Below are 17,164 nucleotides of genomic sequence, written 5' to 3' on the forward strand. Positions count from 1 at the left end.
GACTGTTCACTATTTTCCATAGATGCTGCCTGGCCTGCTGAGTTTCTCCAGCACTTCTGTGTGTGCTGCTTGGATTTCCAGCACCTGCAGATTTTCTTGTCTTTGCTAAGTTTTACATTTGAGGTGAAGGATGTTGTAATTTTTAAAGAACTTTGCTGTTTTAATACTTGCCCCATTGATCGCATAGCATGGAAGGCAAACTTTGACAAAGTCAAGACGGAAAAGCCAAAATCCAAATACATACATCTCCATATACTACCTTGAGATTAATTTTCGTCAAAGGTTGAAGTACATTTACGTATACGATATACAACCTTGAGATTCATCTTATAGGCAGCCACCAAACAAAGAAACTCAATAGAACCTATTAAAAAAAAAGATCTTCAGACACCCAATGTGCAGAGAATGAGTGGAGATTTGATTGCAGTACACAAAATTGTGAGGGTTAATGGAAGCAGGCTTTTTGCACTAAGGTTGGATGCTCTCACATCGGCCTCAGAGACTGAAATCACGGGGTCATTGGGCTGTGGGAGTTCTTGAAGGCTCCTCCATGTTTTGACAGTCAAAGCACACAGAAGCGCTGCTGTCACCCACGTTGCTTGGTTTCACTCTTAAGTAGTAATCCTAGTCAAGCCCTGCCAAAGCTGTCAAGCATCCTTCTGCAATTCAAGTTTAGTATAGAATTGCCACTTTGCCCGTGAGATGGCTTTCTGGAGATCATACCTGGATTTCTTGCACCTTACTTGGTCACCAGATCCGAAAGCCACTGATATGGCCCTCAGCAAATTGTGCATCTCATGGTTCATCCAGGGCTTCTAGGTGGGAAAGACCAAATGATTTATGTGGGGACACACTTGTCCATGACTGTAGTCTGTGACAGCTATGGCATATTCATTCAGATTCTCTGATGAGTTTTGAACATGGCCTAGCCCACTGACTCGAAGCCATCCCATAGCTGCCCCTCTGCCTCCTGTGACAACCTCTTTATTGTCCTTTTTGCTGGAGCCATGCCTGTGTGCAGGTAGGAGAACAGCCAAGTGATCAGATTTCCCAAAATGTCAGTAGAAAATGGAACAGTAGGCATTCATTATCATAATATAGCAGTGGCCTAGTGTGTTGAAACCCCTAGTGTGGCAGGTTATATGCTGATGGTAATAGGGCAGAGATTTCTTCAAACAAGCTTGGTTGAAGTCCCTGACTATGATTTGAAATGCGTCGGGTTGGGCAGTTTCTTGTTTATTGATAGCAGCATTCAATATCTCGAGTGCCTGATTACCTTTGGCTTTTGGTGTAAACTGCGGTCAAGATCATGGAGGAGAACTCTCTTGGCAAGTAGACGTCCGGAACTGAATCGTTAGACATTCCAGGTCAGGGTAACAAGAGTACAACAAAAAAAAAGGCAAACATTCGAGCACCACAGAGTTTATCATGAAATACAGACAGCACCCCACACCCCCAACATTTTGCCTTCTCCACATCAGCAGTTTGGTCCATCCTGTATACCAAGAAACCTTCGGGTCTTAGCGATGCATCCAGCATAAACTGAGTGAGACATGTCTCTGTGAAACACAGAACGCAGCAATACCTCATTTCCTTGCAAAACTGCAATCCAACCCTGAGTTCCTCAATTTTGTTCTCTGGTGACTGTTTATTTGCTAACAAAATGATGGGGAGAGGGGTTCTCATTCCTCTGTGAGTCAGCCTGATTTGAAATTTACCCCTCCTCCCTCTCTTCCAGCCATGGCAATGTACCTTCATCACCTGCTTAAAACTGCCATACCTGTATGCTTGACTGTAGAACGCCGGGGCCCAAGCACTGAACCTCAAGTTACAACCTGAGAATGAGCACCTTATTCCCACTCAAAACAACCTCGGCAAGTTAACCTAGCGGCCTACACAACTTTAGGATATGTAAGGAAACTGGAGTACCTGCAAGAAAACCCCATGTGCTCTTAGTTAGTCAATTCTAGCAAATGCAAAGGACAAATCCTGATAAATATCAAGACAGAGAAAATGATTTTGTTTCCTGCTTTAACATGTTCAAAACTAAATGTATGAAAATCTTATATGCACCCTATATGTTAGACAGGAAGTCAGCAAATACAGTACAGCAAGGAATTACTCTTACTTGGCAAGTGTATTTAATATATGCACTAATTACTGCTATATTAGTTGCGGGGGGGGGGAGACATTATCTTTCTTCTTTCAAGAAATCATAAAATAGAGCATGGTTACATACTTCTTTTTGTCTGAGCTTTCTGTTTCTGGTGGGATTCCGGTCACTATCACAGTTCCCTTCTCTGGATCCATTGGTGCTGCCATGACCAGTGGAAGCACCTTGCACCGTTTGCTCCTGGTCTAAAAGATGGAATAGATACACATTTAAGGTGGAAAGCACATCTCTCACTAAATATTCTATCCTGATACTGTACCCAACCTACATACCGAGTTCAAGTAATGTCTGGCGAATCTTTTATCAGACATTTTTATTTTGCATAATCTCTGAATCATTAATTAAATAAGGTGTAAGATTATTGTCAAATTATTATTAATGTGACATGGTTGAATGGGTTTGATTTTAAAGCATGTCTCAGTATTCTTTAAATACGTCATAAAATTGTAGAGACATGAAAGTTTAAACTTTGCAAAGCAGACTTAAAGGGCTGAATGGCCTAATTCTACTCCTATGTTTTATGGTCTTGCTCATCTTGGATGAGTTAGCTGACCACAGCTTGGTGTTGTAATAACTAAAATTTCTTGTGCCAACAATTTCTTCACACCTACACACTTCTAAGCCCGAGCCAATTAGCCGTGGAGTACAGCACAGTGACCCAATGCTAAGTGCTTTTTCTAGGGTAAATGAATTTAAGATAAATGGGACAACAAAAGAAAAAGTGGGGAAAGAAGAAAAAAGGGATCCAACGGCAAAGCAATTTCAAAATCAATTTTATGAAAATCAGAAATAGTGTACATGTTGGAAATCTGAAATGAAAACAAACGAAAAGCTAAACATCAAGGAGTTGAGGCAGCATCTGTGGAATGATAAACATCTGACATATGACACACTTGGTTAATTTTATGGTACAAACGAAATTGAGCTGCATCCCTACATACTTGCAGACAAATAAAACTTTGAAATACATTTGTTCCACAGATATTTAAGGAGTGTATTAATATACATCTCAAGAGAACTATCAACACAGGTAATACTCTGAATAAATGTGCCCAGATCTGTGTACCAAATATGGTATCCTAATAGTCATTAGATGACGTAAGAATCGAAACACTCAATGTTGCACACCATAATTAAATCCAGCCCAAACCAACCACATAATTTTAAGTATGCTTTTCTCGACAGCATTAAGAATCATCAGCTCCAAGTGACATTCCTCTCCCAACCTAATGGGCAAAAGGATCAATTAATTCAATCATGGCTGATTTATTTTCCCCCATATCCCCATTCTTTTGCCTTCTCCCTGTAATCTTTGATGCCCTTACTAATCAAGAACCTATCAACCTCCATTTAAAATACACTGAATGACTTAGCCCCCCAAAGCCATCTGTAGCAATGAATTCCAGATTCACCCACTCTCTAGTTAAAGGAATTCTTCCTCATCTGTTCTAAAGTGACATCCTTTTATTCTGAGGCTGTGCTCTCTGGCCCCAGACTCACCCTGATGGAAACATTCTTTCCACATCCATTCTCCCTAGAGTTTTCAAAGTTCAGTAGGTTTCAATGAAATCACAGTTATTCATCTAAATTCCAGAGATTATAGTCCCAGAGGCATCAACATTATATGTTAACCCTTTCATTCCCAGCAGACTTGTAAACCTCTTAGTGATCCTATTCTGCCTATTATTTTCTCAAAGAATTGCAACAGATTTGTCAGGCAATATTTACCCTTAAGAAAACCATGCTGACATTGAACTTTGAGAAACATGATAAGCCAAAGTAAAATTTATTATCAGAGTACATACATGTCACCATATACATCCCTGAGATTCTTTTTCTGTGGGCGCACTTAACAAATCTATAAAACATTAACTGTAAACAGGATCAATGGACAACAAACTGTGCAAATATAAACAAATAGCAATAAATAGGAGTGTATGAAATAACAAAATAAAGAGTCCTTGAAGTGAGAGACCATCAGTTGAGTGAACACCAGAAATAGAATGAGTAGTTATCCCCCTTTGTTCAAGAGCCTGATGGTTGAGGGATGGTAACTGTTCTTGAACCTGACGGTGTGAGTCCTGAGGCACTTGTAACTGCTACCTGATGGCAGCAGCAAGAAAAGAGCATGGTCTGGGTGGTGAGGATCTTTAATGATGGATGCTGCTTTTCTATGGCAATGTTTCATGTAGATGTGCTCAACGGTTGGGAGTACTGGGCAGAATCCACTACCCTTTGTAGGACTATCCACTCTAAGGCATTGGGATCCCCATCCTAAGTCAGCACCTAACACCACACCTCTGTAGAAGTTTGCCAAGATTTACGAAGTATCCTGAAACCTCATCTTTAATAATGGACTCTAACATCCTCCCAACCACTGATGTCAGGCTAAATGGGCCATAACTTGCTCTTTGTTTGCCTCCCTCCCTTCTTGAAGAGTGGAGTAGCATTTGTAATATTCCAGTCCTCCAGCACTGTTCCAGACATATTCATCTTGAAGCATCGTTACTAATGCCTCTAATCTCTTCCGCTACCTCTTTCCACCTAGCCCAGGTTTAACTCATCTAGCTTCATATCTTTCAGCTTCCCAAGCACCTTCTCCTTCGTAATATCGACTTCATTCTCTTCTGCCTCCTGACACTTTCGATTTCTGGCACGCTCCTAGTGTCTTTCACGGTGCAGACCAACATGAAATACCTTTCTAGCGCATCCATTTATTTTTTCCCCTATTATTAGCTCCTCAGCGTCATTTCCAGCAGTCCCATGTCCACTCTTGCCTCTATTTCACTCTTCATACATGTTAAAAGTGCTTTTGGTATTATATTTGATATATTGGCTGGCTTACCTTCATATTTCATCTTTTCTCTCCTCGCTGTTTTTTGTAAGTTGCCTTCCATTGGTTTTTAAAAAGCTTCCCACTAATTTTTGATATACTAAATGTCCTCTCTTTTGCTTTTATTTATCTTTGATTTCCTTTGTTAGCCATGGTTGCCTCACTTCATTTCAGAATGCTTCTTTGGGATGAACTGATCTTGCATCTTCTGAGTTACTTCCAAAACCTCTCGACATTGCTCTATTGCTAACCCACTAGTGTCTCCTTCCAACAAATTTTGACCAGTTCCTCTCTCATGCCTCTGAAATCCCCTTTACTCTACTGTAATATGGACACATCCGATTTTAGCTTCTCCCTCTCAAACTGCAGGGTGAATTCTATCACATCATGATCACTTCCTTCCAAGGGTTTATTTACCTTAAGCTCCCTGATCAAATCTAGTTCATTACTCAATCCCATCTTTTCCCATGTGGACCCGAACACAAGCTGCTATAACTCTCTTGGGATCCAATTTTATTTTCGCAAACTACCTGCATATTGAAATCCCCAATGACCACCATAACTTTGCTCTTTTTACATGCCTTTTCCATCTCCTGTTGTAATTTGTACCCCACTTTTAGTTTACTGTTCAGAGGCCTGTATATAACTTCCATTAGGGTCTTCTGACCCTTCCAGTTTCTTCACTCTATCCACAAGGAGTCTACATTTCTGATCCTATCTCACTTCTTTCTAGGGAGTCCATTTCATTCTTTAACCCAAGTCCCCCCACACACTCTGCCCACCTGTCTGTCCTTTTGACACAAAGTGTATCCTTGGATGTTAAGCTCCCAGCTGGGATCTCTAATGACTGCGATGCCCACAATGTGCTTATTTCTAACAACATTACAAGATCATCTACCTTATTTCATATACCCCATTCATTAAAATACAACACCTTCTGGCCTGTATTCACCACCCTTCTTTTCAATTATGTCTCCATGTTGTCTGAAGTTAAAATCATATGCTTTTCTAAACTTATGGCCTTGATCTATATTTTGGAGACTTCAAGTAAGCAATTTTGTATTCTCCTTCCCTTTTACTTTATCCATACTTTACCAAGCTGCTGAACTCATTCCTCTACTATATAGCAGGCCAGGCAGCATCTCTAGGAAGAGGTACAGTTGACGTTTCGGGCCGAGACCCTTCATCAGTACTAACTGAAAGAAGAGCTAGTAAGAGATTTGAAAGTGGGAGGGGGAGGGGGAGATCCGAAATGGCCCTAGAAATAGCCTCAGACCCTAGACTTCTGCACTGGTCCACTCACACAATGCCCAATCATAAATGGCCTCTGGGACGCTGGCCTCTGCCTCTTCTCAGCAAAATCTCAGTTTCCATTCGAACCCTGTCCCACCCCAACGATGCAGCTCCCACAACATTGACCTGTCCTGTTTGGGGGGGGTCTTGGCCCGAAACGTCGACTGTTCACTCTTTTTCATAGATGCTGTCTGACCTGCTGAGTTCCTCCACCGTTCTGTGTGTTTCCACAGTTTGGGAATGCATTGTTGAAATATACACTCAGGTAAATAAGTTGGATTAAAGCAACAATTGCAAATAAGACTAAATTAATTCAGAGAAACAGCATGCTAGTTTATACATTTGACACCAAGTGAACACTCACAACCCATTAAAGTGATCCAGTGACCTTGAAAGCATACATACCGAGCGTACAAAACACTTGAGCAGATATTTGCACAAAAGTTTCATACAAATTGGTTTTGAATAGATCTTCACATCTGGGGTCCCCTAGAGACAAATTTATAGAAACAAATTACTCAAAAGAACCACACAAGTAGAATACTTAATATTAGTATTAACCAAGGAGAAGGACATGAAGGATGGGGAGATCAGTGCTGAGTGTATTGATTTACAGAAGACAGAGGTAGTGGTCAAAGGGACTTATTCTAGCTGGAGGTCTGCAATTAATGGTGCTCTGCAGGAATATGTACTGGGACCTCTGCTGTTTGTCATGTATATAAATGACTTGGATGTAACTGTAGATGGGTGGTTTAGTATGTTTGTGGATGGTACAAAAATCAGTGGTGCTGTGGATAATGTAGATGACTGGCAAAGTATACAGCAGGATGTAGATCAGTTGCAGATATGGACAGATGAAGTTTAATCTGGCCAAGTGTGAAGTGTTGCACCTTGGTAGGTCAAATGTAAAGAGAAAATATAGCATTAAGGCCAAGATCCTCAGTGTTGATGAGCGGATGGATCTTGGGGTCCAAGTTCATAGCTCCCTGAAAGTGGTTACACAGGTCAATATGGCATGCTTGCTTTTATCAGTAGAGGCACTGAGTTCAAATGTCAGGAAATCTTGGTGCTGCATTATAAAACTCTAATTAGACCGCATCTAGAGTAATGCGTACAGTTGTGGTTGCCCCATGATAGGGAGGATGTCGAGGCTTTGGGGAGCGTGCAGAAGTGATTTATAAGGTTGCTTCCTGGATCAGAGAGCATGTGCTATAGATTAGATTAGATTCAACTTTATTGTCATTGTGCCAAGTACAGATACAAAGCCAATGAAATACAGTTAGCATCTGACCAGAAATGCAAAGAACAGTGTTATTTACAAAATAACTGCGAATAAAAAATGCTACAACACACAAATATAGAGGTACTGAGACAGTACAATATGGGTGCAAAACTGCTTAGCGCTGTGATGTGAGGTTCAGCAGGGTCACAGCATTGGGGAAGAAGCTCTTCCTGAGCCTGCTGGTGTGGGAGCAGGGGCTCCTGTAGCCCCTACCGGATGGGAGGAGAGTAAAAAGTCCATGGTTAGGGTGAGCTGCATCCTTGATAATAGCTGGAGGTTGGACAAATTTGGGTTGTTCTAACGGGCGTGGCAGAGGCTGGAGTGCCTGTTCCTGTGCTGTACAGTTCTATGTTCTAAGTACTGGATTACATATAGTATATTGCACAAACCAACACCTAGGTTATCATTGCTGGACACAGCTGGAATTTAAAGCAAGCAGCAAACTTCAGGAGGTTAGTTCCTGAAGAATCAGAATGAGGAACACTTTAAAAAAGCTCATTTGGTATTCCATTAGTTGAGTGCTTTTAATTTCTCCTGTTGTGCTTGCATTTTATCTTTACTAGAGCAGATGAGTTTGCATTGAGGAGGCTGATAACTATTTTATGACTTGCACTTTTAACTTAAACAGATACTAAAGAAAGTTGCAACAGATGCAAGGCTGAGTTATACCTATATCTAGTTGTGCTTTTAAATGCAGATTTGGTCTACCATTTACATACGAGACCAGTTGGATAATGTGCCACATTATACTGAAGACCAAAAAAAAATGCAGATGCTGGAAATCCAAAACAGTTCAAAAGTCAAGAGATTATATGGCAACTTTATGAAACTCTGGTTAGGCCACTTCTGGAGTATTGCATACAGTTCTGGTTGCCCCACTACAGGAAGGATGTTGAGGCTTTGGAGAAGGTGCAGAAGAGGCTTACCAGGGTGCTACCTGGTTTAGAGGGCACGTGCGGTCAGGAGAGGCTGGATAAACCTGGGTTGTTTTCTTCTGAGCAGCTGAGGCTGAGGGGAGACCTGACAGAGGTTTAGAAGATTATGAGAGGCATAGATAGAGTAGACCAGAAGTTTTTTTTCCCTCCAAAAGGTAGAAATGCCTAATTCCAGAGGGCATGCATTGAAGGCGAGAGGGGGCAGCTTCAAAGGGGATGCAACGGGTAATTTATTTACTCACACAGTGGTGGATGCCTGGATTGCTCTGCCTGGTGTGGTGGTAGAGCCAAATAGATTAGAGGCCTTGAAGATATGTTTAGATTGGCTCATGAATGTGAGGAAAATTGAGGGAAAAGGACATTGTGTAAATCGGAGGGATTAGTGTTTTGGAGTTTATTTACTTTTTAGCTAGTTTGGCACAACATTGTGGGCTGTACCGAAAATGCAAATAGTACTTAGGCCAGGGTGCATCTACAAGAAAAAAAGTCAAAGTGGTAGGGTGCAGGTCCTTTGTCAGAACTGTGAAGTAAACAAAAGAACTCATAAAGCTACAAAGGTGGGGGATGGGGGTTGGGGATGGAAGCAAAATTTTCTCTGATAGAAAAAAAAGCAGGCTGACATTGGGGAGAAGCTGTAAACAAGATTATCTGGACAGCGAGTGTATGGGAGCATCTGGAGGACCAGAACATAAATGCCATTGTAAAATGCAGAGCAGGAAGACAAGCCCAGCATACCAGGCTGGCATGTCTTCTACTCCTAAAAAAGGAAAAAAAAGCAAGCAAATTGAGGAAATACTACAGATGGACAATTGATACAGAGCAAGAAATCAAGTTGTAAAATTCAATATTGAGCCCAGAATACTGCAATTAGCCCAGAGGGAAATGAGGAGCAAGTCCTCAGGTTTATGTTGGGCCTCACTGTAACAGTACAGGCTTGGAGCGATAGAGGGGAGTGGGAGTGCAATGAGGGATTAAAGTGGCAGGGTACTGGGAGCCTGGGTACTAGATTGAACACAGATGTTCTGCAAAGTGATCAGGCAACCTGCACTTGGTTTCTCCTGTGCAGGGGAGACCATATTGCAAGTACACTAGATTAGAAGTACATGCGAAGCTGCTTTGCCTGAACTGACTGCTTACCCTGGATGCTACCTGTAATATTAGTGCAGTGACTTTACCCCACTCTCTCCCTTTTTACTCGAGTGTGGAGGATTTGTTCTCTCTCTCTGCATCTCACAACCCCCACGTTCTTTCATCTGCGTTCTCTCCCATCCATTCACTGACCAACTATCTTGTTTACAGCTGTTCACTGTTTTACCCTGTCGGAATTATCCATTCCCCCTCCCTCAACCTCTTCCCCCCCCCCCATCCTCCTTACAGTACCGACAACCTAAACCATTGACTCCATTTTGTGCCTGACCAATGAAGCCTGACATACTCAGCAACTGCACCATTTAATTTTTACCACATTACAGGATGAAAACTGCTCTGGAATGGTTTTGTTCGAGATGGGATAGGTCCTTGGTGCTGTAGCTGGGGTTACGTCAGGACCACAGCATTTGTTTTGTTCTCTGCATTCAGTTACACATCATAACCTGGCAGACGCACAAATCGGATACTGAGATTGCTAGGAGATGGTACAACTGAATAATCAGCACTGTCAGCTGAAGGCAATTTGCAATACTTCATTTGGGTCTTTTGTGTTTGTGTATTGGACGACTCAATCATCAAGGATGTGGACTTTGATTCTTCACTTACATTAATATGCATTAACAATAATTCACTTTGAATTCATTCAACCTCCCCAGTTTTATTCTTATTTGCAGGTGGATCCTCACCTCTTGCAAATAACAATACAGAAAGGGTCCATGTGAGATGATAAGACTGGTACAAATGCAGCTTGCAACTGTTTGATGAATAGCTCGGAGCTGCTGCTTGGCCAATTCCAGACCTCGATGTAGCTTATCCAGATTACTTCTGCAGAGAGGCAGAGAGAACACAATCGGCAAAGGAAGAGAGACTGCAGAGCCATCAGCTTCATTACGAACATATATGCACATATTTTATTCTGTTAACAAGAACCGCAACCCCCCCACCCCACCCCGTGCTGAAGGTAGTTTGGTGATAGTTCAGATCCTGAACTTAATCCAATTATTAATTTAATTTCAAGCACACAACATTACCCCGCTAATCATGTCTGTTAAGGACATTGCATCAGCTTTTAGGGAGAACAGGTATATGGACAGCATCTAGTGGATAAAATATGGCACTACAAGACAAAAAGTGAACACTCTGCTACATTTTCCGCTTTACTGGAGATGTTGAGCCAAACAATATCATTAACAACCATTAAAGTAATGGGACACGACTGCCCACGTGAAAAGGATTCAAGGGGAGCACTTGTGTTGCAGTTAGTACAGTGCTTTATAGTGCCAGCACTTGGGGTTCAATTCCCACCGGTGTCTGTAAAGAGTACACACATTCTCCCCACGCATGATCGTGTGGGTTTACTCTGGATGCTCCGTTTTCCTCCCACATTCCAAAGACTTGTGGATTAGTAAGCCGTGGGCAAGCTATGTTGATGCCTGAAGCATGGCCACATTTGCGGGCTGCTCCCAGCACACCCTTGGACTGTGGTGACACAGACAATGTGTTTCACTATATGTGACAAATAAAGCTAACCTTTAAGTGGCCCTGGATAACAAGAGCTGACATAACTAATGTATTAAATTTCAATCTCAACAAACGGGTTCGTCGTAGAAATTGTGGAAACAATACTTCTGCCGCTTGAGCAAAGCATAATTCATTGCTTACTGGCATGAATATGCAACACCTGAACAGCTCCCAGAGAATTTTAGTGAGCAAGGTCAAAGGGAAGGAGTGTTGACTGCTTGATGGACTGGGCTGTCAACTGTCTACTTTTAATACATTCAGCTCTTCCAAAAAATTAGAAATCAATGTACAACAGGAAGTACAGTTCTCTCACTAGTGGGCTTAAAGTACTTAAAATACTTTTTCAATTCTCAAGTATAATATCAGACTTCTGCCTATTCTAAGATAATTCAAACGAGAGGAAAAAATACAAATAAACGTACATTTGAATGTGCAGACCAGGAATAAAACAGACTGGGAGAAGAACACAGACTAATATAACCTACTTCACAGCAATAATCAGAACACAATGGAAAACATGGTAGGCATTCTTACTGACATATGATCTTTATCAACTGACTACCCCAATGTTAAGTTGGTACAGGAACACAACAATCTACTTTGTATGTTGCTAACAACCAGTGATATTAAATGGAAGGTTTACGTATTTTAACATTGTTTCAAAATTTTTTAGATAAACCACCCTATAGCAAACTAAAAACCAACAGTACAGTTTAGATCCCTGAAGCAGTGGTTTAAAGTAAGCCATACCTGGAAAGACTGTCCAAAGCTTCAATAAAATTCTTGTTCCCATCATCTATCTCAATGTTCTCAAGCAGAGAGGTTGCTGAATAAACAACGTCACTGGCGAGAAACTTGTTTTTAAATCCAAAGTGCACACTGAAGGTCTGTACTCGAATATCCTTCATCCTGAAAATAAACAGAATAAATCTTAGAGCAGCAATTACCAACTGCAGAAATCAAATTAACTGCTACCAGACTAAACACTACAACTAAAAAGGTGTTGTATTCTCATTTTGCTAACAGTTATTTAATGCTCCCTGTTGAAGTCAATGTTGGAAGGGTGGATACATGGCAGAGAGGCACGAGATAAATGAAAATTTAAAAAGGGAAATTAGCAGAATTGATTGTTGGGGGAAGGAAATCAGTCTACAGGTTTTTGTAGAAGTGAGGCATCAGTTATATCAGGAAAGAATCAACAGTATTATCAGTTTTTAATCCAGCATTATGTTTTCTATAATTGAGGTCACTTTAATCTTGTGATGAAATACAGATATACAATCCATTGTAAAATAATTTGCATCTATGGAATTATAATTCATTACGACATTTTGTTATCCTTTGATTATTCTTTTTGACAATAATACTAAATACTAGTCAATTTGCATGCCCCAATATCTGTCACAGTAAACAAATTGAGTTATAAAGCACAGAAACAAGACCTGCAGCTCATCATGTCTGCGCCAACATTTACACTTGTCCCACTTTAATTTTTTATCTTTATACCACTCTCCCAGTTGTTTCCCCTATTCTACCATACACATACGCAAGACAGAATTTACACAGGGCGATTAACTTACTGACCTGTACATCTTTGGGATGTGAACGAACCTGGAGCACCCAGAAACCCATCACAAAGAAAACATGCAACACCTGGGGTCTATGGCACTGAGGCAGTGGCTCTCCTAGCTACATAATCTCTTGTCTTCCCAGAGGTGATTTAAGGAGAAATGTTGGGCAAAATGCCAAAAGTTTTGCTTCTCCCCCCCCCCACCTAAAATTTGCCGCAGAATTTTAAAAAGAACATACACATGCTATCCAAGCAGATCTCTAATTTAACATTTCATTAAGGACAGGATGTAAAACTCACCCTTAGTAACGTGGTCATCAGTTTAGACCATTTGCTCAAGTCATCCAGTGAAGAATTTTTTTTTTTTTTTTTAAATGTAGAGCCAAGTACTATCAATTAATCTAAAATCACATCCTTCAGTTCTCACTGGAGGCCGGCAAAGCAAAGTACCAACGAGCCCGATAAAATTGACGTAAATGGATGGGGGGGGGGTGTGCAAAACGAACGAAAAAATTCAGAAAACTCCTTAGTGCCCTGAGTAATACTAGCCAAAGGAAAGGTCGTAGCAAATTTTTGCACCAAGACTGCATATGGTATCTTCAGCTGCCTTGTCAATGACCTTCCTCATGCTGCCCACTGCGCAACGTTCAAGTCCATTCGTAACTCCAAAAACGAAATAGCGCACACATATGCGTACAAGACCATTCAGGTATATTGAACTTGCATCAGAAGCACCAAGTGATAATAAATAACCTAACACCTACCCTTATTACTAGACGCTATTACCATCTTCCCAGGATGGTGAGAGTAAAGCACAAATTTCAACTGAAACTCAACCAGACCAGTATAATAAATAGTATGGCAAGTGAAGAAGCAACTCCTCCTGACTCCTCAATCTTTACTCCATCTACAAGACATTGAGAGTATTCATCTTTCTCTCAACTAACATCTGCCTGGTATAATGCAACCACAAGAATCTCCTTTCAGGACAAAGTAGTCCTCTTAACCATACTCCAACAAAATCTTAAACTTGCTCAATCCTGCATACCATGGTTGCAACAAACAGGACTGTAGTGTCATACTAAGGTTACTGCAACAGTAGCTTCAAAACAAAAATCACCAAGGAGAATAATGGCAGCAGACAAACAGGAAAACCACTGCCTGCCCGTTCCTCTCCAACATCCTGGGCTTGGAAAATTATTGAAAGATACTACCTGTATTGTACAATCCAACAAATTTGACAATAAGACCAAACAAGAGCCATGAATAAGTGGGTCAATAACCATCAGCTGGAACTATGATGGACTTCTGCTTCTGATCATGTATGTAGTTCAGTGATACTTCACAAATCCCTCTTCCTCATCAATGTTGTCACTACAACTTGCAACTCTACGTGTTCCCATCTCATTCTGAATGTGATTCCAATGTTCTTTGAAGGATTTGCTCTCTCATACACATGCAACAATTTCCACACACTATTTAGTCAAATTTGAGTTACTGCAGCTTCTGTATAACTGCAATTTTGAGATTTTGTTTCTTACCCAAACTTATTAGCAGACTCCTCAATCATTTCTCGTAAATTATCCTTCAGTGCGATGTCCATCGAGTTAAACTTCTGTCTAACCTGGTTCAGTGGGAGTCTGCAATGTAAGTAGGAAAACAGATAGTTAGATTTTACAGAATAATCCAACATCATTGGGGCACAAGATTCAAAGGTTACCCATTGTTTACTCCTATACAGTAACATCAACTATGCAGTACTTGATTCATACAAACTAGGCTTTCCATCACTCAGATTAGCAGAGGGGTAATAGAAGCCGGATGCCTGATTGCAACCTTGGTATTGCAAGTTAAAAAACAAAGTGCTGGAAATACTCCGCAGTTCAGGCAGAATCTGCAAAGATGGTGAAATGGAATTACCACATCAATGATCCTTCAAACAGAATCATAATGCCAGTGACAGAGGAAAGGTGATGTCCTAATGTTGAACTCAAATAGGATGCAACTCAAGAGGATTTAAAACCATATTACAAATAAAGCTGGCTAATCTAGGGAGATGGAAAGGGGAGAACAAAGTGGAATTCTCAAAAGATCAACAAGACAAAGCATTGTGAAAACTAATACGATCCAGAAAGCCTTTACCTTCTTAGGAATGAAAAAAATCATAAGTATCAAAGAGAAATGTATTCAAAATTAATTTTAAAAACTATCCTGGACATATTTTATTACAACTTGCAAGGTAGGATATCTCTCAGCTAAATACACATCTGTGCCCAAGTATAGGCAGTTCCCAGATTACCGAAGGTGTTCATAAGCTCAATTTTTTAAAAAAAAGGCAGAAGCATCCAGTTATTATATTATTGCAAAAAATCCGATTTCCACAAGTCAGGTCCTCTGTAACCCAGGGAGCTCCACAGCGCAAAAATTAGATCATCCAGTGTCTGATTGTTTGGAAATTATGTCATTTCAGCACATTTCTCATTCTTTGTTCAGTGTGCGAGCCAGGGGTTGAGTACAAAGGGATGTATGGTCACATCCAGAACATTGAAGGTCAGGAACATGGTGAGTCTGCAGATGGAATTAGGGTCCAGGGTCATTGTATTGTTGCCCTTTAAACTCAACAGGTTCACTGCCAATGTAATGCAAGAAAAAAAAGAAACTGGGATGTTTGTGGATTATCAAGAATGACACCAGCAGATTTCTGAATTATCAGAGTTTTATTGTAGTTTGAACTTAGGCAGTAGCTCATTTAAAAATGATGCTTTGTATTACAAGGTGGGAAATGAAAGAGTTCACATACCCCATTTCTGCTAGGAATTCCTGAAGTCTCTTCAAACCCTGTATGGACCACAGCTTGAGATTGGCATAGGTGTAGCTAGAGTTACACATGCTCTCGTACAATGACCAGTGATGGTACAGAGCAAGGCGTAGACTAAACAAGGCTTGTGGTTAAAGAAACAAAAAGCATTCATAATTACAAAAAGAAAACACCTAATGCAATAAAACCTAAACTCATTCTAACTTTTAGTTAATTTTAACATGACTGGTAACAGCTAAGAAGCTATATGAAAAAAAATCTCTTCCATATCAGTGAATAGTGATGATAATAATAATAATAATAATAATAATAATAATAATAATAATAATAATGAAGTAGCTACTGTTTCTGGGCTTATTTGGCCACTTTATTGTCCTTTTGGGGTAGTGTATATTCTGTGGCACCTCCTGGATCAGCGAAAGATAACCTACAAGTTGGCCCCTCCTAATCAAGGAAACTTACCAAAATCTCTATGTCAATATAGAGTCCAATCTGCACAATGATAATAATGTTTCTTACTTAAATATGAGGAAATCTGCAGATGCTGGAAATTCAAGCAACACACACAAAAAATGCTGGTGAACGCAGCAGGCCAGGCAGCATCTATAGAAGTACAGTTGACGTTTTGGGTTGAGACCCTTCATCAGGACTAACTGAAAGTTAGCTCTATCCCTCCCCTCCCACTTTCAAATCTTACTATCTCTTCTTTCAGTTAGTCTCGATGAAGGGTCTCGGCCCGAAACGTCGACTGTACCTCTTCCTATAGATGCTGCCTGGCCTGCTGCGTTCACTAGCATTTCTTGTGTGTGTTGCTGCAATGTTTCTTACTACTTGCTTTTTTTAAAAAAAGCCAATTTTGCAGCCATGAATTGAGATTTCCACTAGGCCAGAACTGCTGAGTCATTACGTGCAATATCATTTATTTTTTCCCCAAATACACTGAACATGAATTGATTCCAGATATGAAAATCCAACTTTGGTTATGCAGAGCAGAAGTAAGTTTGCTTTACTTGTACTCTCTGATTAAAGGATACTCAAAATCAAAAGAAATTCTCATGCAATCAATAGAGAGAGTGTTCTCCTCATCTTCATTACGATGGTTGTGCCTCGAGACATGACGCTGCACAATGCCAACATCTGTCACATACTTCATGCTGCAGAACAAATCACAATTCTAATTAAGTATCATCCTGTGATCACCAAGAACTGTGAACAGACCACACGACACTGTTGCAGAATAAGGCCATTCAGCCTTTAATCCACTTCACCATTTGACTAAGGTTGATATATTATCCCTCTCTAGCCCATTTTCCTGTCTTCTCTCCTTAACACTCTTACTAACCTAGAACCTATAAACTTCTGCTCTAAATACACCCAATGATTTGGCCTCCACAACTGTTTGTGGCAATAAATTACACGGATTTACCACCCTCAAGCTAAAGAAGTTCCTCCTCATTTCTATTCTAAAAGGTCATCCTTCCATTGAGGCTGTGCCTTTGTCTTTCCTACCATTGGAAACATCTGTCAACGTCAACTTTATCTAGGCCTTCCAATATTTGACAGGTTTCAATGAGATCCCCCTCATTTTTC

At 40.5% G+C, this 17,164-nt stretch overlaps 1 protein-coding gene across 3 annotated transcripts in view; it reads right to left on the reverse strand.

Annotated features, from left to right (window-relative positions):
* Positions 1-17,164, reverse strand: part of cdc45 (CDC45 cell division cycle 45 homolog (S. cerevisiae)) — a 70,861-nt gene that overhangs the window by 8,375 nt on the left and 45,322 nt on the right. The window contains exons 10-17 of one of the 3 annotated variants that reach the window (XR_010021204.1): positions 16,609-16,728; positions 15,557-15,688; positions 14,298-14,396; positions 11,937-12,095; positions 10,352-10,490; positions 6,705-6,788; positions 2,240-2,358; positions 724-815 (exon numbers count right to left, since the gene is read on the reverse strand). Coding sequence is in view for 2 of the 3 variants with exons in the window: in XM_063073418.1 (XP_062929488.1) it covers positions 1,253-1,346; positions 2,240-2,358; positions 6,705-6,788; positions 10,352-10,490; positions 11,937-12,095; positions 14,298-14,396; positions 15,557-15,688; positions 16,609-16,728 (946 nt within the window). In the remaining variant the exon portion in view is untranslated. Of the gene's footprint in view, positions 1-723; positions 816-841; positions 1,347-2,239; positions 2,359-6,704; positions 6,789-10,351; positions 10,491-11,936; positions 12,096-14,297; positions 14,397-15,556; positions 15,689-16,608; positions 16,729-17,164 lie in introns of those variants that run through there. The other 2 variants (XM_063073418.1, XM_063073408.1) reach the window with 2 other exon arrangements.

This window comes from Mobula hypostoma, chromosome 2 (assembly GCF_963921235.1).
Source record: "Mobula hypostoma chromosome 2, sMobHyp1.1, whole genome shotgun sequence".
In the NCBI taxonomy this organism is placed as follows: Eukaryota; Metazoa; Chordata; class Chondrichthyes; order Myliobatiformes; family Myliobatidae; genus Mobula; species Mobula hypostoma.